This window comes from Poecile atricapillus, chromosome 14 (assembly GCF_030490865.1).
Source record: "Poecile atricapillus isolate bPoeAtr1 chromosome 14, bPoeAtr1.hap1, whole genome shotgun sequence".
Taxonomy (NCBI): domain Eukaryota; kingdom Metazoa; phylum Chordata; class Aves; order Passeriformes; family Paridae; genus Poecile; species Poecile atricapillus.
The window spans coordinates 1,139,369-1,164,255 of record NC_081262.1 but is presented as its reverse complement, the minus strand read 5'-3'; the positions used below and the strand labels follow the sequence as shown (position 1 = coordinate 1,164,255).

General features: G+C 48.0%; 2 protein-coding genes across 2 annotated transcripts; one reads left to right on the top strand and one right to left on the bottom strand.

Annotated features, from left to right (window-relative positions):
- Positions 1-737: 737 nt before the first annotated feature.
- On the bottom strand, positions 738-13,693 carry LOC131584721 (uncharacterized). Its single transcript, XM_058850108.1, has 4 exons — positions 13,498-13,693; positions 3,865-4,885; positions 3,561-3,733; positions 738-2,822 (listed from the first exon to the last, which is right to left on the bottom strand). Exons 2-4 carry the CDS (start codon positions 4,271-4,273, stop codon positions 2,445-2,447), a joined length of 960 nt encoding a protein of 319 aa, XP_058706091.1. The 5' UTR covers positions 4,274-4,885; positions 13,498-13,693; the 3' UTR covers positions 738-2,444.
- Positions 13,694-16,080: 2,387 nt separating this feature from the next.
- On the top strand, positions 16,081-24,764 carry RNPS1 (RNA binding protein with serine rich domain 1). Its single transcript, XM_058849901.1, has 7 exons — positions 16,081-16,193; positions 19,172-19,327; positions 19,600-19,791; positions 21,080-21,182; positions 21,715-21,868; positions 22,325-22,466; positions 23,674-24,764. Coding segments are annotated over exons 1-7 (855 nt in total). The 5' UTR covers positions 16,081-16,191; the 3' UTR covers positions 23,780-24,764.
- The last annotated feature ends 123 nt before the right edge of the window (positions 24,765-24,887 follow it).

Genomic DNA, 24,887 nt, shown 5'->3' with positions numbered 1-24,887 from the left:
TTTTTATTGCATCAAAAGGTGAGAAACCACCGTTGTAACTGCTGTGCATCCCTCACCCTTTCCTTCCCCAGGGCCTCCTCTCTAACTGACACAGAGACCTGCTCCTTCCCTCAGGTGAACACCTACACTGCCTTCAGACTGTTCAATATGCTGCTCCTCATCTTTCCAGCAAAGTCCCTTCCTTTTTGCAAAGCCCCTTTGCTTCTGACATAGCAGACTGCAGGCTCTGCAGGAGGTTGACATAACACCAGTAAATCCTGGATGATGCTGGGCATGTCAACAGGTGCAGTGTAAGGGCCATCAGTGGTACTGACATGTTGTGGGGGGAACAATAGAAAGCTGAAGGTCTGTGGCACAAAAGATGATTCTGTGGCCAGAGGGAGGAGCTCCTCCTTGGAGCAGAGTGGAAGTGACAGACACCTTAGCATTACCTTGGTGGGAAACACCTTTCATGTTATGTGACACCACTTTAAATAACTTAGTGTTCCCTAATGTGGTCAGGAGGCAAACTGCAGCTGAACACTCAGGCTGTACATCTGTCTGAAACAAATGTTATAGTGGATGGGTTATTTAACCAGTCCAGGTGGTTTATTTTTATTAATTTTTACTGGGTTTTTAAGCACTGGATAAGGGAATGATGTGCAAGAGTTAGAAATGAGGAAGTTCTTAGAATACATTTAGGGAACAGAAAACCCAGTATATATAGATATATTTAAAAAAAAAAAAAAAATTAAAAAAAATAATTTAAGAAATAGCCTAAAGAAGATTTAGGGAAGCTCTTTCAGAAACCAGAGTGGTTTTAAGTACATGTGCCAGGGTATAGCAGCTGTTCTGCTTCTGTTTTTCTCCAAAATGTTGACAGAGACAATAGGAAACTGTGCCTGCTGAGTGCTGGTCATCCAGCTTTGTCTTTTCAAACCTGAGATGCAGATTAGCTGCCTTGTGCACTGAAGAGCAGAGCAACTGATCATGTGTTTTTCTTCATCTGTTGCTTTTCAGATGTCCCCAAAATTACACCAACATCGAAATGAATGACCTCAGGCACATGGCAGCAGACTTCTAGCACTACTGGGCACAGCTGGGTCTGACAGCCTTGGGGCCAGCGATGTTTCAGGGAAGCAGAGGGGGTGTCCAGCACTGGGACTGCTGCACAGACCTGCCACATGCATCTACATCTGTGCGTACACGTCCAGCTCTGTGTGTGTGTGTGTGTGTGTGTATAAGCACCTGAATTAGTTTTTACCCTCCTTTATTTTGACCTTGGACTCAAGGAGACCTAAGAAACAGGCTGGGGATTTCTCATAGGCACAGGTTGTGCCAAGTGTGGTGCCTACTCAGACAGAAGCCTGCTTGGCTGATGTGGAGGAAAGACACAAGCTCTGCCTCCTCTCGGGATTCATTGCTGGGTGTTAAGCCAAAGCCACCCCCATCAGACCTTTCCTCCTGGCATGTAAGGCCAGTCTCTGGTCCTTCTGGACTCCATTGCTCAGTTAGGGCCCATCAGCCTCCCCTGTGCCCTTCTTGTCTAGGCAAGGGGGTTCTCAGCATCATGCCCTGTTCTGCTAGAGCAACTCTGCACCACCAGCAGCTTGCTCTAGGGACGGCCCTTGCAACTGGGGATCACAACCAGGAGGGTGTCCTGCCCAGGAAAATGGGTTAGAGGAGACCTGAACATCCAGTTAGTCCGCTCCTGCCCAGGTGCAACTCTTATTGTTATGGTCCTGCCCATTTCTCGCCAGACAGTGGGCAACAGTAGTACCACACTCCAGATCTGCTGAGTTTGTGGGGTGAGGAGGGTGGAATCTGCTCAGTAAAAGATTGTTTCCTACAGTCTGATCTATCCCTAATGGTGCAGCAGCTTATACCAGGCTCCAACAACATCATGTGTGGAGCACTGGTCTCACCTCATGGGTTTCTCCACCCTGTGCAGTTCCACATATGGTGACAGTAACACAGACAGACCCAGCCTGCTCACTGTCCAGATAAGGGGTAGGGAAAATGTAGACACTGATCCCACACTGGTTCTGAACTGTGGCGTAGAGAGATTTTTACTGGAAAAGGTTCTGTGGAGGGGAGGGCAAGATCATCATTGATCCTCATGAGAAGGAAGCCTCCTTTATCCTTGGAGTTCCACGTCCCTGCTGTGTTTGTCTTAGCAGCATCTTCTTGCAGGCAACTGCCTTCTGTTGAGGTCTATGGGCCCCAGCCAGCTCCAGTGGCAGCCAGGATGAACAGCACAGAAGCAAGGCCTCAGCCTTCCACTATTCAGCTTCTTGTGCCAGTAGCCCCTTCCAGTCAGCAGGACTGGGAACACAAGGCACCAGGGACCTTATCTGCTGGGTGCTGCATCTAATCCTTGGGCAGCCTCTGAGAGATGGTTCTTCCTCCCAGCTCCATCCTGCAATTAGCACAACACCACTGGCACATGCAGGCATTGCAGGAGCTCAGATCAGCTCCATCTTGAACTGGCTGAAGTTTGGCATGGTGGGCAAGGGCTCGGCCACACTGCTGAAGGGGCCACAGGGCTGGGTGGCTGGCACAGAGCCATGGCTCACAGTGGAGCTGAGCTGCTGCAGTGTCATCAGCACCTCCTGCTGCAGCCGCTGTTGGTGCTCCTGCTGGCGTTCCAGGTGACACTGCCGCTCCAGGACTGTATGCAGGGCCTGGCTCAGCTTCTGCACCTCCCTCTGTACAGCATCCAGCTTCTCAGCGATGCTGGGGCAGCTGGGAGCAGTGGGTGGCACGGGTCCACCCCAAGCAAGATTGTGATGTCCTGGACCCACGGGGTTTGGCAAGGCAGTCTGAGTGCTGGCATCTTTGACCTGGAATAGTGGGAGGCAGGAGAGAAGGGAATGTGACATGTTATGAGCTGCCTGTTCAATGGCATTTAACAAGAGATTTATTCTGCACTTAGCTACAAGGCTCAGAGAAGAGCTCTCAGAGAAAGCCATCACCTTGTTGTGGACCACTAGACCTCACCATAAGCTGTGCTACAGCCCCACCAAGCCCCTAAGCTGCTGCTCCATCAGAGCCCCTGGTGCACCATGTTGCTAGCACATGCTGATCCATCCTGGGTGAGCGCTCCTGAATGGCAGTGGGGCTGCCCATGCTGATGCTAGGCTTGTGTTTGCTCTCTGCAGGGACAGAAACAGCAACATCTCCCAGATTTTGCTTTCCAGCCCTGAGTGGCTGGAAGAACCTCCTGAGATGCTACTGACATGAAGCCTTAAAAAGAGGTTTGTGAGCTGCTGGTTGAAGGCCAAGCCTGGCAGTGACTGGCATCTCCATGGCCAGCAGTGAGTGTTGGCTGAATGCGGGTGGGCCCATGGCCTCACCCCCACCCAGAGGGGCTTCCAGACACATTCGCCAAGTGCCAGGGTTAGCACTGCTGGGGAGTGCAGCTAGCAGAGGCTGGGGGCACTTTGGGAGCCTTTCACCCCTAGAAGCCTGCCCTACCACATGGTGTAGATGCAGCAGGGTGCTGTGCAGGGCTGCCCAGATGGCAGCAGCTCCCGGCCAGAGCACATGGACTCTCCTACCTTTCCTACCTGTCATCCTACCTTTTTCTGCAGGAGGATAGCCCTGTCCAGAGTCTTCTTTTTCACCATCAGGGCTGAGTTCTGGGTCGGGGGTGTGACCAGCTGCACTCGGCCTGGCAGTGGCTGGGGAAGGGGGGCCGGGCCCCCCAGAGCAGTCCCTGGAGTCAGGGCTCTGCCTGTGGAGCTGTCATCACCTGCAACGATGGAGAGAGAAACACCTCAAAAAGAGGCCCTCGGCAGGTCTCCAGCGGGGAATGGGGCACTTTCATGAGCCCAGCAGTGCCAGGAAGTGGCCATGGTGAACCCCAGTGGGGCCAGGCCTTACCATTCCCAGGGGCCAGCCTCAGAGGCAGAGTGTCCCCAAGCTGCCCACCGTCCTTGCAGAGCGAGGCCACACCGACAATCTGGATGCCTTCCTTGGTGTCCTGGCTGCCAGCAGAGCAGGGCGCCTGGCTGTCCATAGGATCCCCAGTGGGCAGTGCAGGGTGCTGGGTACCCAGCAGCCTGGGGGGCTCAGCCTCATGCCCCTGCAGTGGGGGCCAGGGCTGATCCCCATCCCAGCCAGCTGCCACTGACCCTGGTTCCACGCTCTTCCTCTTGAGGAAGAGGTACACAGCCTGCGGCGTCACCCGGATGTCATCCAGCTCCAACACCTTTTTGATCTTGCGGAAGCTCAGCCCAGCCCTGCGCAGCTCCACAATCCTCCTCTTGGCATGGTCATCCAGACGGCCCATTGCTGACAGGACCCCTCCTGTGCCCGGAACCTACATGCCTGGAGTGCAGCCGTGGTGGGGACGCTGGCACTCCCCCAGGGCAGCTCTGTGCCCTGTGATAGTGCTCAGGCTCAGCTAGTGCCTTGATGCCAGGCTGCTGGCCCTGCATCCATGTGGTGTCATCCCCAGCAGTTACACGGTTCCCAGGTGGAAAGGGTGAAGGAGGTGGCTTTTCCCACCAGAACAAATATGGACAGCACCAAGCCTGTCCCTTGCTCACCTAGAACCCCTTTAGAGAGAGGGGTCTAGCTTGGTTCCCCAGTCTGCCAAGGGCACAGAGGACAGTGATGGGCTTGGCTCTGCCCAGTGTGCCAAACTGGACATCAATCCCACCCTGACAGCAGCACAGTGAGCAACCAGAAGCAATCAGGATTCCAAGCAGGAACACAGTGTCCCAGGAAGCCTGGTGTGAATCCTGGCAAGTGATGGTTCATCGCACGAGGCTGGCAGGACCCCGTTGTGTTTCCCTGATGGCCCAGAAGGTCACAGCGAGCAGAACTGTAGAAACTCCATGTGAGAACTGCTGGTGCTGCAGAGCATGCCCTTGGGTCTGGAGACAACACTGTGCAGTACCTTTGGGAGAAGCAAATGCAACCACTGATACACTCATAAAGAAGGCACAACTATAGATATAATGGCTGCAATTCCTGTGCTTCCCCTCTCACACTAGGTATGTGCCTGTACTACAAAGGGATGTCTACACATGCACATGTATGTGTCTACACAACTATGATGGAGAGTTTTTTCCACTTTCTACCAAATTCCTGAATCTGCAGTTATTTCCTGGACCCTCAGTGCTGCAGCTGCTCCCTGAAGGACATACTTTCAGGTTTCACTTCACTAAAATAAGTATCTTCCAAGAATTTCCAGAAGGTAGCAAAACGTTTTTCTGATTAAAGACTACCTCAAGTGGCTGCTGCCAAGCAAACACAATATAAGAACCTTTTCCAGACCACACTTCCCAAGGCACATGTGGATCCCAAAAAAGACAATAATGTGTATGGCCAAGGAGGCATGGAGACTATTGGACATCAGCCTCAGGGAGAAATGGAGTCACTTAATTTGAGAGAGGAGTTTTTCTCCTTTGCGTCTTACTTGTTCCATGGTAAAAGAAAGACATATTAGCTCCAGAGATGGAGGCTGCACTTTGATCCAGCTCTGTTTATGTCTAAAGGCCACTCCATGCCTTGCTGTGTGCATTAGGGACCTTGTAGATAAGAGCTGGGGCAGTGGACATTGGAAAACAGACAACCTTGGATGCAGACACTACAATTGCAGAGCAAGAGCAAAAGGTCGGAAATTCTCAACCTTCCCCATGTCAAGGGAAGATGCTCCAAGGAGGCCACCATCTTGAAGCTGCAGGTATGAGGAGCTTGAGCTGTGGCAATATACTCTGCCCTCCTCCCAGAGTGTCTCCAGACACGTCCAGAGAACACTGGAGTACCTGAGCAGCTGGTGACAAACATACCATTTGCATAAATGCCAGGAAAGCCAACAACCATGGCTGCAGCCCTCACCCAGCCTCCACAGAGAAGATGAGAAGACCAGCTTGGAGAAGCACCAACTCCACACTGCATCTCCTCCAGCTTCCTCTCCACTGAAGATGTTGCTCTCTGTGTACCATCACCTTGTCCCAAATCCCTCTTTCATCACATGTTCATGCCCTTCAGCCCTTCCCCAGCCCTCAACTGAGGTCCCACCACCCTGCCCTGCTTTCCTGGACTTGGGGAAAGTTCACAGGAGGCACAGACCATCCCTGCCCCCCTAACCCCACATAATCTCAGGATTGCAAATTCACAGTGTTCCCCTAGAACCCCCCATTTGCTGGAGGGGCAGCAGGATGAGGAGTTTGGCCAGGATGGCTTCAGGGCAGCAGGGCATTGCTGTAGACAGCAGCTCCATGGAGATACCATCAATGCTCAAGGCTTCACCCAGGCTCCTTATCCTTCAAGAACAGCACTTGCTTCTGCATCAGGGCTTTAAAAATATACCTATTTACTGATCAGAAGTAGACCATGACCTGGAAAGCCATTTCAGAGAAGACACTGCAAAGCAGGCTGGGGGTCAGAATCCAGCAGGTGAGCAGGAGATGCAGGAGGTAAGTGCAGGTCAAAATCTAGCTCCAATCCTGCTCACTTACATCCTGAGGGCAGACAAAGTGCATAACAGCTACTTTACCCCTGTCAAGTAGGGCAAAAGGTTACCAGTGAAAGCAGTATGAGTCTATTCCATAAAATACAGCATTCCAGCAATTTCCTCCAAGATCACAGAAATCAACTAGGTTGGAAAAGACCTCTGAGTGCAACCTTTGACTGATCAACACCTTGTCAATTAGACCATGGCACTAAGTCTGTCTTATCCACATCCATTTTTTTCTTGAACACCTACAGGGACAGTGACTCCATCATGTCCCTGGGCAACCCATTCCAATGCCTGACAACCCTTCCTGTGAAGAAATTTTTCCTGATGTCCAACCAGACTCCTCCCCTGGCTCAGCCTGTGGTTATGTCCTTGTCCTGTTACTAGTTCACTGGGAAAAGAAGCCTTTCAGGTAATTGTAGATAGTGGTAAGAGTCTCACTTTCTCCAAGCTAAACAACCCCAGCTCCTTCAGGAATTTCTCATAAGATTTATCCTCTAGAACCTTCCTCAACTTCATTGTCATTCTCTGGATTCACTCCAGCACCTCATTGTCTCTCTGGATTTGAGGAACTTTGGGTGGGAAGGGACCTTAAAGCTCATCTTGTTCCACTCCCCTGACACAGGCAGAGACACCTTCCATTATCCCAGGTTCATCCAAGCCCTGCCCAACTTGGCCTTGAACACTTCCAGGGGCAGCAACAGCTTCTCCAGACAACTTGTACCAGGGCCTCATCATCCTCACAGGGAAGGCTTTCTTCCAAATATCTCATCTAAACCAACTCTCTGACAGTTTAAAGCCATTTCCCCTTGTCCTGTCTCTAGATGCACTTGTGAAAAGTACCTCTTCATATTCCTTATAAACTCCCTCTACTGGAAGGCCAAGTCGTAAGATCCCACAGTCAGCCTTTGCAACAGCCTGGCCTGTCTCCATCTCTACTTATAACTTTATTAATCCAGGTCTTGCTGCAAAGTTACAGTTTTCTTGTACTAAATGTGCTCCCCATTTTCACACAGAGTCCATCACCTTCTCCTCTTTCTCCTTCTCCAGAGGGTATTTTCTCCAGGGAGCTTCAGCCTATGCTATGCACACACCATATCAACTTACGCATTCACAGAGATGAGAGCTTTACACTCACCTGGCCTTCAAGGCGTCAAATAATTTTTGCACAAGGAAAACCAAATATCAATTCAATGAGAGGAAAAGATTCAAGGATTTTTCTAGACCTGTGACTGATGGAGCTCCCTTCACTTTCCAGGGCCAGGCAGTGAGTGACATGGTTCCTCTAATGGTTTCTTATACCACTTGGGAAAAGTTAATTCCGGTGATGGTTTTAAAGAGGATAGGAAAAGGGAGCACATCTGTGTAAGAAAATTCACAGCAATTGTGTGAGCTTACCCCTGCATCTAACGCCTTCCCTTTCTGTAGATATCAAGAATACGGAGAGGGCTCATCTCCTTCAGAAAATCCTGAAACAGTCTCACCTGGACTGACTCAACCTTTGCTATTTCTAAAATAGAGCAGCACCACAAAGTTGGCCTGGCATTTTCATACAAAGACCAGGTACCATGAGCTGAGTGTGGGCAATGAAAGTCCCCTGTTCCTGGTTGCCTCCACCTCTCCAGCTGTCACACTGCATTCCAGCCACAGCTGCAAGTCCTTTGGCAAACCCAGATTCTGCAGCCACACATTATTCCCCTGCAAGTTTCAATGGCTCCTCATGGTCTGAAAGTGTCTTCCCCCCACACATACCCCTTCTGTTTTGCAGTGGGATGGAGATACCAGGGGGAAGATGTGGTGACTGGAACACTCAGTTTACTTAGTTCCAATCAGAGAGGAATGTCATGCAGCACCACAGGCTACAAGTTTTTCCCTTTGGTAGGCTGGCTTTGAGAGCTTACACAGTCAGCTGGACATACACATTTGTATATGCATGCCTTGTTACACCACCACACCTGCAACAGGAATTTTACTGCAGTCTGCCAATGTAGGTGTCTGTCCAAATTTCAGATTAGCCACCCTTTCTTCAGCTGCTGCTGAATGCTTGCAATGCCTGAAGTCTTTATGTACATAGTTATAGCTGGGGAAGCTCCTTTACCCCAGTATTACTGTTGATAATGCTCTATTCCATAACTCTCCAGGCAGCTATATCCACAGAAACACAGCCCAGAGCCTGGAGCAGCCTTCCCATCAGCAGGTTGTTTCCTTAGTTCCCATACTCTCTGGCCCATATAATATTACATACAAAATGAAACAGCCTTAAGAGAAAAGGAGAAAGAAGGCAGCATGCCCCAGACTTCCTTTCAGAGCAGAGTGGATTTAAGGTCTAAAAAAGAGGAAGAGCATGAATTCAGGTTTCCTACAACTCAAGTGATGTATCCACTAGCCTTAGCTAAGCAGGCTCTTCCTCTGCACAACTTGTTCCTGTGCTTGTGCAAGCCTCCACTCCAGGAGGTGAACCTGAGAGAGAGGACCTCCCCAACATCCATCCTGCAAGTCCTTGGAGTAGAGCTCTCTCACTAGCCTGCACAAATACTCACACCAGCCACTGCCACTTGTCTCTCTTGCAGTTCTTCTGAAGCCCTGATTACCTGGCTTTGAATGCCAAATTCCCCAAGAATGAAACATTAGTTGTGTGACCACAGAATTGGCTCATGTCTGGGAAGAATGACTTCTCCCATTCATCTCACAGCTGCTCTTGGACACAGGCAGTTTTTATCCTTGGGAGGTACAAGCAAAGCTGCTTCCAGAATTCATGCTGGGGCGAAGCAAGGAAGAGCTAATCCTTCAACAGACATGGCACAGGTAGCTGTGCAACTCTGGGGCTGTGTTTTTTCAATGGCTGTTTCAGCTGCACCACAGCACACCCATAGCCAGCCTGGTCCACAAGATGAAACAGCCTTGGAGAGATGGAGACATTTATGTACAGATGGTCTTAATCAGAGCAACAAGCTGCCATCCACCATTTCAGAACCAAAACAGTCATGGGGCACCAGGTACAGAGGTGGAGCAACAGGTTTCACTAGAGAGACAAATTGCTGATGCTGAGAACAGATGTGATTGAAAGAGAGGAAGGAGAGAAGCAAAAGCTGTGACCCACAGGGAGTATGAAGAGGCAGAGCAAGAAGATACAGCTCATTTTGTCTGGTCTTAGCAACTGAAAACAGACACTTTATGTTGTTTACATCCCAAAGCATGTTGAGCTCAAGGGCTTCCTGTACTGCACAGAGAGCAAAACACTCCTGTCCTAGGAAGATGTAAGATCATGAAGACCCATGTAAGATCATGAAGAACAAAGGTGGATGTGGATATGTCTCTTTCCTTTAAATTTTCTTTGTACAGTGCAATGCCAGTATACCAGGGCATCGGAAACAGTCTACCTCATTCACAATGGATTCAGTGTTGCCAAAAGGGGATTGATCTTCATGGACCTTGTAAGAAGACACAAGCCAAATCTCTCAGATCTGGGCCTCGTGATTAGCTTAACAAGGTTCTGCCCCCACTTTCCTTTGTGTCTGATTTCCAGACCTCCTTCTCAGACACCCAGAGCACACCCTGGGAAGCTGGAGCAGCTGCAAGCAGCTGGGGAGGGACACTCATCCATCTTGTTTATTTTGTTGCTTTCCCACAGTGTTCTGAGCAGGTGCTGCTGCAAAACCTGGCAAGACAAGTCCTTTTTCACTCTGCATCATCTTGGAAGGGAAAAAAATTATTAAAAACATCTCCCAGAAGCACAGGGAAGACAGTGCTGGCTTACATGGGATTCAGATATGGATTCAAACAGCAAGAAGTATATCAAGTAGAGCAAAGGAACTGTGGAAGGAGTGAGTCTGCTAGGAATGCCCAGATCCTCACCCTGCAGAGAACTGCGCTCCGAACACAGCCATGTGTCCATGGGCAAGACAATCCTCCACTGAGCTTCCTGCCCTCTGGGTCCTGTTCCAGAGCCTGCCTGGCACAGCTTGGAAGGGACATGGATAGTTCTTGGCTATTCATACAGAGAACAGTTTCACTGATGTAGGGACAGACTGGGAAGTCTTAGCTCTGTGGAGACCAGTAATCAGAAAGGGCTCACAGAATCACAGAATAACCTGAATTGGAAGGGACCCACAAGGACCACTGAGTTTAGCTCCTGGCCCCACACAGGACAGCCCTAAGAATGGCAATTATCTGGCCAAGGTGGTTCAGTGGAATTTTGCTTGGAAGACGATGAACAGTATTAGGTGTCCAATGCTGAAATGTTGTCAAAGCAGGAAGATCTGCGCCAGGGAAAAATGGTCACTTCTCCTAGGTCGCAATTTTACTCAGTGCCACTGTTCTGTGGGATTTTAGAAGCCTTATGAAAGCAATAATATTACCTAACAGTGCTGAGTGTAGTAAGGCTGCATCCCACCCTACACAGCCCTTTCTTTGTAAAATTGGTGAAGGAGCAGCTCTGTTACAGGTTTTATCAAAAGGTGATGGCTCAGATAAATTTAGATGGTGCTGCTGCTACCTGAGCTGCTCCCCTCTGAAGGGATAACCTCAGAAGATTTTGATCAAGCTGTACTTCAGACATCAGAATGGCAGTGAAAAGCTTACGTGTCTGGTCCAGGATTTGAAGTGAACTGTTTAGAGCCCACAGCTCTATCACCTGCTCTGACAACTGCTTCATTCATTTAGGCTGTGCTTTCAGAGCAGTTGAGGAGCTACCCCTGCCTGGCCACACTTTAAAAATCAGATCTTCACATGGAAAACACAAAAAAATTATGGTTATACTTTAAGATTTGCAGAATGTGAACATTGAAGAAAGTTGGATCTCCACAAGGTTTCTTTAACGGTTTTGGGGGTTGCAAAAAAAATTGTGAGTACAGTGATACACATTGTTTGCTCTTGCCTCCGACAATGCCACTACAGCCTGGAGCTCATTGGGGAATAGAGGTATAGAGATATGGTGGGAAGATAAAGAGGAGCGTGTTGGGATGTTTAGGAGGCACAGGGTAACAACACTTAGTGGTTTTAGTACTGTTACCTCATGTTTGAAGAGAGAAAGGGAACAGTATCAGGAATACTGGAAAATCCTCCCTAATGGTGAAAGGGTCAGAGGCCACACACCACAGAGCAGAGACACTGTATAAAATCACACTTTGATAGCCTTGAAAAAAAAGGCTTTGCACTGGATTGACTCTCCCACAGCCCAAAATCCAGAGGCCACCCTCAACATTTTATTACCTGGTCTGACAAACTCAGCATGGTTGTGATGCTGCGTCTAGTAAAGGTCAGGTATGCATTAAGAAATGATTTGGAGCATCCAAACATGATACCAAGAACTGTGGAACCACAGCATGAAGGAACAAGATGCTTTCACAGAGCACTTGGGAAGGCCTGTGGAAGAGGAGCAGACTAGATTTCACATCCTGGCTCCAAAATCTATCTCTGCCCTCAACACTGAACAAATTGATCAAGGTTCAGACAAGAATACTAAATGCCAAGTATCTCACTGCCCTGCCTTTACCTGTGCCTCTCTGTAAAGCATTATGCACTTTGAGTCACTGCTCTCCAGAGATACAGCCCTTCCAGCAGAGAGAGCTGCACTGGCTATACCACAAACACACCTCGAATTTCCAGTCTTTCATATGCCTGAAGAGGAAACAAATAAATCACTGCAAAGTGTAACCTGGTATTTATTCCTTGTGGTAAAAGCAGGATGTTTGACTAAGCTTAGCATTGAGCAGGTATATTCCTACAGCATCAGGGCATAAGAGTGTTGCAGGAAAACCAGCATCATGGCACAGTTTTTAAGCTAAAAGCCCCAAAATACACAAATGTACGCACTGTCACGTCCAGGGGCAGTCAGTAATGAAGTACTAAACCTGTTCATGGTGTAGCTACCAGAGTGCACTGCAAGAATAGCCTTAGACCTCGAGAGAGGGCCAGATATTCAGAAACTGTGGCAGATGATTTCATAGGCCTATAAGTATTTCAGCTAAATTGCTAAATTCACACTCTTCTGCAGATTAGAGAGGAACTCCCAAAATTTCCTAATTTTGTTCCAAATCTATATAGCTACTTAACAATGCAGCCATTGGAAACTCTCTCAACTCCCTGCAATGATAACCAAGGCTCTTTCTACACATTTGGATGAAAAGTTTCCAAGTCCTCAGAAGACAAATGTCCCATCCTGCAATTCCTCTAAGGAAGCCACACAGACTGTGCCCTCTGGAGCCAGACACACATCTACCTCTACTCTCACAGAGGTGCAGGAGTGACAGACTGAACAGGGAGGCAGATCAAAGATCTTCCAGCACAGGGAAAACACCAGCATCCAGAGGCTGTGGGTTAAGCCAGTGCTGCAGTGCAATCCCCACAAATGCTCAGCAATGCCTGGTACAGGGCACTCACACCTCACCATGATAAAGGAATGCCAGTGTTGCTGTGGGTAGTGACCCACTGATCACCCGGATCCCCGGGGCCTCAAGGAGAGCTCTGTAGTCGCCACCGCAAAGCCAATGAATAGGATGGACAAATAAAACACCAATTGCAAATCGGTGCAACAAACGGGAGAAGCGCCCTCAGCCTCCGGGAGAGTTTAGATACAATTAGCCCCAACCCCACTGGCACCGGAGCAGAGCAGTTCACCTGCAGAGGTGGCTGTAAATAGCCTGTCTTCAGCAGCAGCCTGGGAGTTCAGGAGGGAAGGGAGAGAAAAACACTGAAGTAAGAGCCAAACACTCACACAGCTCTGTTATTTCATTTCCTGCTCGTCCAGCAACTTACGGGCAGTATCTAAAGGAACCTGCACTTGGCTGGAAGATTGCTGGGCAGGCTTCTGATTTCAAGAAGTGGCTGGAGGACAGCACTTCAGATCGGGCCTGCCACTGCCAGCTCCGACACCGAACCTCAGCACCGCACCAGGCTCCACACGGCGCGGGCCCCGGAGTCCTGTCCTGCTGCACCCTTCCTGTGCTCGCACCACTGCCAGGAGTTCCTCTCATCCTTCCCCACGCCACTCCCAGCACCCAAAACAGCTCAATGCACAGAAGCAAATGGGCAGAGCACCCACGTACAGGGACTCCCGACGGCTACTGGGGTCCTCTCAGGCGACGGCACCAACTCGCTGCCACGTTCTCCAGTGGCCGGGACCAGGCAGGTGCCAGCACAGCCCGGCCCTCCCGCAGCCAACTTTCAGGGAAGCGGCTATTTGAAAACCTCCTGCCGTCTTTGTTTGGCTGGGGCAGAGCCAGCAAGGGCTGCCGGGAAGGTCACCCAAGAGGACACCAATGTACAGGGAGGGCGGAGCCCTTCTCGTAACCCTTTCGGGGCAGCCGAGCTGCAGGGCCGCCAGGAATCGCGTCACCTTAGGGCACAGAGCCGTCTGTCCCGTCCCGGAGCACAGCCCAGGCGTGGCTGGTCACACCCGTGCCAGAGGGTACAGGAGAAACCTCACAGAATGCAGCGCTGCCATCCCTAGAGGTCCCTTCCAGCCCTGGAAGCACCAGCTCCATCCCTGCGTGGGGCTGGTGGCTGCGATGTGCCAGCCGGGCTGCCGGTATGGGGCAGAGGCCACAGCGGAGCCTTTCGCTCTGAAACTGAAGCAAACACGTGCTTTGAGCTGTTCTCATCTGTGCTAGTGCCCCTGAGATGTTCCAATGTCTCTCCTCGTTCAGGCTTGGCTTAAAGGCTCAGTCCTGCCAGCTGCTGGCAGCCCCTGGAAGCGGATCAGACCCCCCCACACGCTGCCCCGGGGCTGGCCCTGCGGCTCAACTCTGCAAGACCTGCTGCAGCTAACAGCTGGCAGGAAACGTTTTTCACAGTACTATTATTTTTCTGCTGGTTCAGTGACTTCACCTGCCCACCCCTGGAGAGATGATTATTGTGTTAGGAGAATAAGGGTGTGCAGGGGACTTTGGGATCAGTTAGCCTTTATGTCGTTGCCATAACTGAGAGAGAAAAAAGTAAACACTGTGGGTGCAGACATGTGGGCGTTGGGCTCTGCTCCCAGGGAACAAGGGACAAGGTAAGAGGAAATGGCCTCAAGTTTCACCAGGGATGGTTTTGTTTGTGTATTAGGGAAATACTCTTTGCAGAATGGGTAGTCAGGCATTAGAAGAGGCTGCCCAGGACAGTGGTAGAATTGCCATCTCTGGAAGTGTTCAAAAAAATATGTAGATGTGGCACCTGGGGACATGGTTTAGTGGTGGACTTGGCGGTGCTGTGGGGATAGCATTGGAATTAGACTCAATGATCTTAGAAGGCTTTTCCAACCGAAATGATTCCATGATTCTAAGCTCATCATGACAGTCTACAAATAGTCCTCATTTGACATAATGCCATATGACATAATAATAGTTTCTTATTGAACCCATGTGAACTTTCTGTAGACTACAAGATAGTTGACGCTGAAGGACACGAAGTATTGAGGGTTCCCCAGACAATCAGACACACAGCCACTTCTTCATGAGGCAAAGAAGCCTTTTTTTTCAGGGGTTTTTAACCCCTTTTATAAGGTGTTTCGATCCAGGTTACATGATTGGACAATAAACCAACACCCACTTTAGTCCCATTGGTGGGAACAGAGAAAACACACCAACATCTGTTCAGTATTGTTTTGAGAAATGTAATCTTTTTACAATAAAACAATCCTTGAGAGAAAACTGTTCCCAGGAACTTTTCCCCTGGGAAGCAGATGAGCCCCTGACAGGCTGAAACTCTCAGGCTCAGAAAATCATGTCCATAGATAGCCTGTGAGGGAAATCTGCCCTTTAACAAGATGTTGTGTGAAGAACATCTTCCTTTTTGCTTTCTTTGGGGTTTTGTTTGTTTTCTGAACCTGTTCCATGGCAGGTTTTATGCAATATCCCTTGGTTTTGCAGCAGAACAGAATATAAGCCTATTTTCCTTCTTGCCACACATGGGTTTTCAGACACCTTTCCTGGTCTTGCTCATATCCGTGATGGAGGTAGATGGGACATTTCCTCGCACTGCATTCGAGAGGTGAAGCTTCTGTCATTAGGAATTTAACAGATGTGCTTGTGGCCATACATTTCAGTAGATCAGCACACCTGCTTCTCAGAAGGAACTTTATTTTTTTTTTGTCTCAGAAAGACACTTTTAATGTCCTGCATTAGGGATGGGATCAAAATACACTTCTGACTTTGTTCCTCTGAAGTCAAAAGTCAGGCAGCCAATGTGGTCAGGTCAGAAGATCAGTGCCTGCAGTGGCAAATTTCCTTTTAAGTTCACAGCAAACACATTTGGCAGGGAGAGAGAGGATATCCTTCCCACATGACATGAAATACCACTGAATAGTGCTCAATCTTAAGTCTTTCATTCTCATCTTCCCAATTTTCTTGCAGTTGAGAGGGCAAATCCCCTCACGATAGTGCCGTCCCTAAATCCGCCACCACCTCAAATCAGAATCTGTGTCCTGTGAATCTGCAACCTGCACCTGTGACAGGGTGGGCCCAGAATTCAAGTGTGGCAGTTGCAGCCTGCTAGGTTGTCAAGCTCTTAAAATCCAGAGCTGAAGTCCCAGCTGCTATTGTCATTACTATTATTACACAGGACAGGGTTTGTAGGAACTTTTATTTCACCACTCATAGTGTAGCTGCACCCTTCCTTCACCCCGCTGCTGTTCGCTTTAAGCCCTTCCACCCGTCCTGCCCCCCGCTGTGACGCCATCACCACGCGCCAGCGCTGCCCCTTCCCGCCTGCTTGCGTCAATCTCGTGCGACGGGCGCGGAGCGACGGCGGCGCCGAGGATGTGAGTGCGGGGCGGGATCCGCGCCATCCGCGTCCATCCGGCCAGGCCGCGGCCAGGCCGCGTCCCGACGGGCCCCTCCGCCTCGCGGGGCGCCGGGAGGAGTGTGCTGGGGCCGCCAAGAGGCGATGGCGGCGCGAGTGTCAGGGATGGGGCCTCAGAGCCGCGGCCGGAGGCGGGGAGGCCGGGGAGCCAGGCCCGCGTGTCGGCGCTGCCGCGGCCCGGCCGGCGGGAGGAGCGTTGTGCGGGCCCCAGGGCCGTGTTGCTGTGCTGATCTCGCGGCCCCCTGCTCCACGGGTGCTGTACCGGATCCACGACACGCGGATCTGGCTGCCCCGCGCCTCGCCGGCCCCAGAGCTGGGCCGAGCGGCCGTAGTGGGCAGAGAAGTGCCTGGCGCCGAACCCTCCACACCAGGAATTCTGCCGGTTTGCAGCTGAAGACCTGAAGCAAACTGTCAGTAAAGGATTCACCTGTAGCCATACGGGAAGCCCAGGGGCGAGCGAGTTTGCTTCCTTTACCACAAAACGGCTGCTCTGAGTGTGCAGATTATGTCTCTGAAGCAGAATGTGTGAGATGGACGTTTAGTTTGTGTAGATTGCTCTTAGACTTTCTGTTTTGGGGTGAATGCCCTTAACCTGTTATTTTGTTAGAGAGTTAGAGGTTTTTGATTGCAGGGAAGAAGCATGTCTCTTAGAAATGCAGTATTGTACAGCTTTGTGTGAGGACTGTGATTTACTCTTCCTACATTTTCCAGTGAATGCCTGAACTTGTGTAGGTGAAAATGCCCACAGGGTGGGGTGAGGGTTCCAACTAAAGTGAGTTTGGCCAGTGGTATTCCTGAGAAGGGAGTAAAAACACTGGTTAGTTTGGAGATTTCCTAAATGCAGCTGGTAAGCATCTGTCCCAAGGAGCAGTAAGCAGTGAAACCTGAAAGGAGATTGTAGCCAGGTGGGGGGTCAGGCTCTTCTCACAGGCAATGGGCATCAGGACAAGAGGACCCAGTCTTAAGATGCACGGGGGAGGTTTAGATTGGACATTAGGAAGAATGTCTTCACAGAAAGGGTGATTGGGCTTTGGAAGGAGATGCCCAGGTAGGTTGTGGAGTCACTGTCCCTGGAGGTGCTTATGGAAAGACTGGATGCGGGGCTGAGTGCTCTGGTCTAGTTGACATGATGGTGTTGGCTCACAGGTTGGACTTGATGGTCTCAGAGGTCTGTTCCAATGTAATTGATTTGGTGGTTCTATTTCCTGCCTCAGCAGCAGTCTGGGTAACAGCAAACATTCGGTCTTTATCTGTGTTTCCTCTTCACTTCTCCCAGAAGGGGTAAAACCAGATCCAACTCTTGGGCACTAACAGATAGTTTTGTATGCTAATAACATCATGACTCTAATAGTCCACAGGTGCAGGACCTGTGCTGATGTGTAGGCAGAGATAACTCAAATGTGGCTATGTGATATTTAGAAGAAGAAAAATGGGGTGACCTAATTGCAGCCTTCTGGTGCCTGAAATGAACCTATAAGAAAGATGGAGAGAGACATTTTACAAGGGCCTGAAGTGCAGAATGGCTTCCCACTGATAGAGGGCAGGTTTACATTAGAGATTAGAAAGAAATTCTTCCTTGTTCCCCTTGAGGGTAATGAGGTCCTGGCCCAGGTTGCCCAGAGAAGCCCCATCCCTTGAACTGTTCAAGGTAAGGTTGGAGCAACCTGGTGCAATGGAAGGTTTCCTTGCCCATGGCTGGAGGGTTGGAAAGTGATAAGCTTTAAGGTTCACGCTATACCAACCCAGTCACCCAGTGATTTTATGAAAGGAAAAATCTAAAGTTTTCTGGTCTGTGAAACCAGGAACTTGTCTGTTCTGTACTGCCCAGCTCGGCTCATGCAGTGGCTTTCTGAACTGCAGCCCCCTCACACCTTGTACTGGAGAGGCACAGAGCTGGATAGAAATGTCCTAAAGCTGAGTGACCTACACAAATTTGTTTGTCTTGGCTCCCTTTGCAACACCTGTGGGATTGTCCATAAGCTGTTTTCCTCCTGCCACTGGTGCTAGAGGAGACATTTCCGTTCCCAGCAAGCTCTGCTAGTGGCACATCTGTGGTGTGGGTTTCCTGTCCTCCATGCAGAAACGCCATGTGTGTTTCTTGATTTGTGCAGAGAGCTGGGTTTGTGAATATTCATTTGTGTTGCTTCTTGCAGTTGGTGTATTAGGGAAAACTGTGAAGCTGAAAATCAGGAAAGCAAGTTTGGCCATTCAGAAGTAATCTCTTCTCAACCATACATTCAGTTGCAATTCAGAGAATAAAGTAACTGCTTACCAGAAGCACAGAAGCAACAAGACTGTTGGATGCTGTGAGCTGGAGAATTTTTTTTTCTTTTTCACTGAGTTTGCATGTGTTGCACATGGTGATGGAGATGTTGCCAGCATCCTGCATTACTGTGCATATTCAGTGCTGCTCCAGCACACTTCTGCTCATTCCCTGAATGTTTCATTCCTTGGTAGTTGAGGGTGTCACATTCCTTTAGAGGTTATTAAAATGTTGGAGGCAGGTTTGTGATGCAGGTTTTAAACAATCCCCATGGAATAATTGAAATACAACGTGTTTATAGATGTTGCACATTTTTTGACAGATGCAGCCCTCACATGGCAAACATTCCTATCTAGAGCAAAGAGAGAACTGGTTTTCTGAATTGAGGAGTTAGAAGTGAGATTTGAGACATGGGCCTCATTCAGTGCTGCTTTGGATATCTCTGAAGGGGAAAAGGAGTTACCAGGATTGAAAACGAAGAGTTTGCTAGAACCTTTTCTAAAGTTTCTGGAATTACCTAAAGCTTTAACTCCACAGTTTCAGCGATCCTGAGTTAACATTCAAAGTTCAGTGTTTCTTGTTGCTGTCCTATTCTTTATTTGGGTATAGGGCTTTTTGTTGTCTAGGTTTTTTTTTAGTAAGCAAGCAATGCTTTCTGCAATTTGTTGTTGAAGGGCTCCCTCACCAACCAAGCGCAAGGACAGGTCTGAAGAGAAATCGAAGGACCGGTCCAAGGATAAAGCAGCCACTAAGGAATCGGGTGAAAAGGATCGTGGTCGGGACAAGACACGCAAAAGACGCAGTGCTTCCAGCGGGAGCAGCAGTACTAGGTGGGCACTTTATGTACAAAATGACAGCATTTTCAGAAATCAGTAGCTTTATTTGTGGTAGTCTTGGGCCTGTTGAAAACTTGTGTTGTGTTAGTCACTGTATGATTTTGTCTGACTTAAGAGGGTTTATATTTTAGGTATGAATTTCTTGGGCTGCCTGGCGAGCTGTGGAGCCTCAGTCACAGTTACTCTCTCTGTAGTTGTCAGAAGTTTCTCAGCTGTTATTTTTCTGGGTATTCCATTAATTTTTGTTCTTCTCCTCCTTGAAACAGATCCCGTTCCAGCTCAACTTCCAGCTCAGGGTCCAGTTCCAGCACTGGTTCTAGCAGTGGCTCAAGTTCCTCTTCTGCCTCAAGCCGCTCTGGGAGCTCCAGTACCTCACGCAGTTCCAGTTCCAGCAGCTCTTCTGCATCTCCCAGTCCCTCTCGACGGAGACATGACAACAGGAGACGGTCCCGCTCCAAGTGAGTTTTATTTGTTTTCTAGGAATTGCCAGATGTCAGGTTAATTCCATGTAGAATACAAGATTGTGATCAGAACAGATTGTTCTCTGAAGACCATTTGCTTTCTCCATAACTTAGAGATGTGAATTTTGTTAGAATAGGTGTGCTCTGTTTCCTTAGAATCCAAACAAACGCCCTGTAGAAAGAGAGATTAAAAATCTAATTTTTAAGAGTTTAAAGATTTTAAAGACCATTTTTAAAGAGGGTTTTGATCAGTGTTTCCTTTGTAGTATGGGCTTAGATTACATTAAAGCTGTTCAGTTCCTATACACTGCAGCCATGACTAACAGAAAAGTCAGAACTAAAACCAGGATATATGTGTATATATATGTATATTTATATTCTTGTTTATTAAAAAATAATTTTATATTTATAGAATATAAAGAATATTTACAAGAGTAAATTTTGTTATAATTATATAATATATAATTATATGTGTATAATTATATATATATAAATATATTATAAGAATATATTTATATTCTTACTTTTAAAAAAAAGGAAGGAGGGCAGAGGAAGCCCGTGTAAGGGTGACATGCGAATCAGACTATCTTAATGCCTGTATAGTTTTTCCTTTGCATAAGGTGATGAAGCCTGATAAAATCTGCCTAAGGCATTGTGGGGTTTTTAGTGTATCACTCCATTTATGGACTTCAAGATTAGGAAGAAGCATAAATATAAATTTCCTACATACTTATGTTTTTACAGATTAAAGTTTCATTCTGGATTTTTTTAACTGGGAAGGCACTGTGATATGCAATTAATTTAAAATAGATTTTTTAACAATTTTGGACCTCTGTAGTGAATGGAGGATACAGAAACACAAATAATCAAATCCATTCATTTGCCTGGTTGTGGTATGCTGTGTATGGCCCTATTTTGTCTCTTCAGTTGTTGAGGCAAAGAAGTTTTTGTGTTAACAACTGAGAAATGCTTTAACTATGACCACAACTTCATAGAAGTGCTTGCTAAATTTTGTGTTTGTTACCCTAGTTGCAGTGAAGCTGAAAAGTTGCAAAAAAAGTTCTCAAATTTCAAAAGGTTCTAAAGCAAAAGCAGACAAGACAAATGCAAGTCCTGAGGTGTTTCTGAGTAGAACACCCTCACCACAACCTCAACACTGTAACTTCTTCAGGACAAAGATGCCCTTCAATAAAAATGGTATTTTTAATCAAGTGGGAATGACTGGCTTTGGTTTTGTCCTGCGTGTTCCCTGAAAACTGTAAATGTTTTCTGTTGTCCAAACCAGGTCCAAGCCACCCAAGAGAGATGAGAAGGAGCGGAAGAGGCGGAGCCCATCACCTAGACCCACAAAAGTGCATGTTGGAAGGCTCACTAGAAATGTGACCAAGGTAATAATGACATGTTCTCCTGTAGTCAAGCATTCATGGTCTTCTGTGAGAATGTGTGAGTTTTCTCTTTCAAAGCTCTCAAGACTTCTTGGTTGCTAAGATGTTGCTATTGTTTCTTTGTGTCCTGGTTGATCAATGAGGAAAATTTTGGTAGGATTTTACTGAGTCAAATACCATAAAGGCTTCTGAGACACTGTAGTGCTTAAGAAGTCTGCCTGTTTTGTCAATATTCCAGACCTTACATCCTGCTTTACTAGGGAGAAAACTATAGAATTTGGGACAGCCATTGAAATTGCCTTGGAGGCATAATGGATATTGGGCAGTTCTTAATAAAGGATCTACAGAGAGCTGGGCTGGCTTGAGTTGTTTTTGCTAGAATGTAGTTTAAAGGTCTTCAGGGTTTAGAGGTTTAGACTGTTTAAAAGGTTTAGATTGTTGAAAAAATGATGTGCTGTGGATTTACAGCTCTGTGCCAGCTAAACCTGGCTGGTGAGTGTGCTTTGTGTTCATAAGTCTCGCTCTCTCTTTGCAGGATCACATCATGGAAATTTTTTCCACTTATGGAAAGATTAAAATGATTGACATGCCAGTTGACAGGCTAAACCCACACCTCTCCAAAGGTTATGCTTATGTGGAGTTTGAGAACCCAGATGATGCTGAGAAAGCCCTGAAACACATGGATGGAGGTAGGTGCTGACCTGCAAGGAGGCTGGGGGCTTTTAAAAATCTTTAGAGTAGATTGATTTGATCAGAAAATGAGTTAGAGGTGATAGGGTTGTCTTATGTGAACTGATGTAAAATACTGTCAGTTTTCAGCCCAAATGGCTTTTGTGAGATTCAGGACAGATCCAAGAAATCACAGAACTATTAAAAATAATCTTTTTTTTCAAAATAGTGAAAAAAATTATTTTAAGCTGTGAAAACTTTTCCAGGTTTACATCTGAACTGCAGTTTGGTGGGATTAGGTAAAGAAGTCGAGTAGGTGTGTGGACTTTGTTAGAATAGCCCCTGAGCAGGGTGTGGAGCACCATGGGCTGATCCCACTTCAGTTGCTTGTGACAAAGCTATGAGTTGCAGTAATATGATGTGTATATGTTAGTGTTGAAAAATATTTCTCCTTGTCTCTGTGATTCCCTAAAAAGGTCAGATTGACGGTCAGGAGATCACGGCTACAGCTGTGCTGGCACCACGGCCTCGACCCCCTCCTAGACGCTTCAGCCCCCCCAGGAGGATGCTGCCACCGCCGCCAATGTGGCGCAGGTCACCCCCTCGTATGAGGAGGAGGTGAGAGCTGGGACAACGCTTTTCTTTCTCAGTAGCAACTCATTATCACTGAAAGACTTGGCAATCCTGTTGGATGTGACTTTCCCCTGCCAAGTGACAGTAACACATTTTGGGCATCAACAGGGTTGAACCTGGGTTACAGTTTCTAACTCCTTAGCTCTAGGATGCCTACTGTGGTCTGTACCCTGAGCACAGTCTCTAGGAAACGTCTTGTCCTTCCCAGCCTGTTCCCTGGAGCCCCTTCGGCATAAAGGCTTCAAGGTGAAGTGGAAACAGACTCTGGCTGACAGAACACTTGGGGCAGGCTGTGCCAGCTTCTTGTTTTTCAGAAGCCCTTATACCTCCCTCCCTTATTACTGAATGGGCATGTGACCAAAAAGCAGTCCTATGTCAGGTGAGTGGAGTACACTGGCCCCAAGGTGTGATCTGACAGTTGTGCTACTTGGAGCTGCCTGATTGTGCTCAGATAAGTTGTTCTGAGTCTTCAGTGTTTACATGTCTTCAAAATGTCTTGTCAGTAGTAACTTGATTGCTGAATTGCTTTGAGCCACAGGTTTAAAGATGAGCAGTAGTTACTGTGGCACAAGATCCAGGAGGCTTCTTGGTGCTCCTGTAAACATGCTTTTTGCTAAAGTCTCACAGATGCAGGTTTGCCATTCCTTCCTCCTTTGTTATCTTTCCTACTCCAACTTTCACTGTCCTGTTAAAGGTCTGTTATTATTCTGTGCCTGGAACTTCTGTCAGAGCGGTAGCTGTACTGCGGTGACTGTTGGTTGTAGTACTGAGAAGCTTGAAGCTGAACTGCTTCTTGAGTAAGATTCCTCTAAGGAGCTTCCTTGTAGTTTGAAAGGATTTGGATAAATCCTTCCCCTGAATATCACTCTTTCATGAGTCAAAAATGACTTCAGGTGAAGGAGGATCTGATGTAGGATCTGAGCTCATTTTCCTTGATGAAGAAGATAAGTTTCTTGTCTGTTGTTCAGCTATTAATAATTTTTGCCAGTTCCTTAAACAGAGGGGGGGATATCCAGAATATTCCTGCTATGTCCTCTCTGGAGCTGTGTTTTGCTCAAGCTCTTTTCCTGTGATGTGAAGGATTTTGGCAGGAGGCAGGGAAGTGTTTTAAAAAAGTTGGTAGCTGAGCCGACCAGTTACTTGAACCTGTTGCTTGTCTCCTAATGGAAGCTTTCTCCTCCTTCCCTGCCAGGTCCCGGTCTCCTCGGCGCAGGTCCCCTGTTCGCCGGCGATCCCGATCCAGGTCTCCTGGACGAAGACGCCATCGCAGCCGCTCCAGCTCAAACTCCTCAAGATAAAGCAAAAGGACTGGACAGCTTTTTACTTTTTAACTTAAATCCCATCAGGTGGAATATTGTATCTTTTTTTTATAATGAGTCTGGGTGAGGAGGAGTAGGAGATAATCCTGGCAGTGAAGGCAGTGTAAGAGGAGAGAGCATGAGTTGCTGGCCAGTAACCTTTACTGTGAGGCTTCTGGATTCCTGGCGTTGAATTGAAATTATTTTAAAATAGCTTTGATTTTTAAAGGCTGCAAAAGTATCTTTTCCAGATAGAGAGAGGGAAAGATGTTTCAGCCTCTCTTTCTCCAGTTAGCAGCTGCTGCTTGGTGATTGTAAACGCTTAGCACGCTGTACAGAGCAGCATGTAAATCTTGAGCTAGTTCAGAACCCCAGTGAGTAAGACTGAGCCACATACCTTGATCTCCAGGTGCCAGCACAGGATTTTTCAGGGCAACTGGAAGCCAGACCTGCCTGAGACTTAATTCAATACAGAATTGTTGCTTTATTCCAGTTCCCCTGGATGGCTGATTTCTGCAGAGTAAGCTTTTCTGTAATGCTGACACTAGGCAATCACCCCAAAACGGTCCAGCCCAGTTAACATGATACTACAGAGAAGAAGCTGCAAATCCTAAGAAATATCCTGTAGCTGCCCCCTTAAGTGATTTGTTTCACCTTTTTGTTGAGGGTGTTGGCAAAATCTTCCTACTCAATCTGCAGTGAAACAGTGTGTGTGCTTTTACAAATCCCAAATGAGCGACTGAGCACCAACCCCTTGGAAACTGCAAAGCAGAGAGGGAGGCTTGAAGCCACCATGCTGGCTGGATGAGCTGGGCTTCACCCAGGGAGAGGCAAAGAATTTACCACCAGTTGTACAGTCAATACTATACAGATTTTTGTTTGTTTGTTTGTTTGTTTTGTATAACTTTGTATCCTTTGGGGCTATATTGTGTTTGTACTTGTGTAGGACAAGCAGTTATTGAATAAAGCAGTAGGGTTGAGAACGGCTGTGCTGCCTCGCTGCGTACGGCGCGCAGGGTGGGCTGTGGGCAAAGGCGGCGCTGGGGCCGTGCGGTGAGGGGCCGTGGCCTCTTTAAGGGGGCGGTGCATGTCCCCTTTCCGTGGGTTC

Excerpts from the sequence above, each read along its gene's own strand:
- RNPS1 (XM_058849901.1), top strand. Across the intron at positions 19,792-21,079 it reads AGGAGACGGTCCCGCTCCAA|GTCCAAGCCACCCAAGAGAG; the intron begins GTGAGTTTTATT and ends TGTCCAAACCAG. Across the intron at positions 22,467-23,673 it reads CCCCCTCGTATGAGGAGGAG|GTCCCGGTCTCCTCGGCGCA; the intron begins GTGAGAGCTGGG and ends CTTCCCTGCCAG.
- LOC131584721 (XM_058850108.1), bottom strand. The coding sequence starts at position 4,273 with ATGGGCCGTCTGGATGACCATGCCAAGAGGAGGATTGTGGAGCTGCGC. Across the intron at positions 3,734-3,864 it reads GAGGCTGGCCCCTGGGAATG|GTGATGACAGCTCCACAGGC; the intron begins GTAAGGCCTGGC and ends CCATCGTTGCAG. Across the intron at positions 2,823-3,560 it reads CTATCCTCCTGCAGAAAAAG|GTCAAAGATGCCAGCACTCA; the intron begins GTAGGATGACAG and ends CCACTATTCCAG.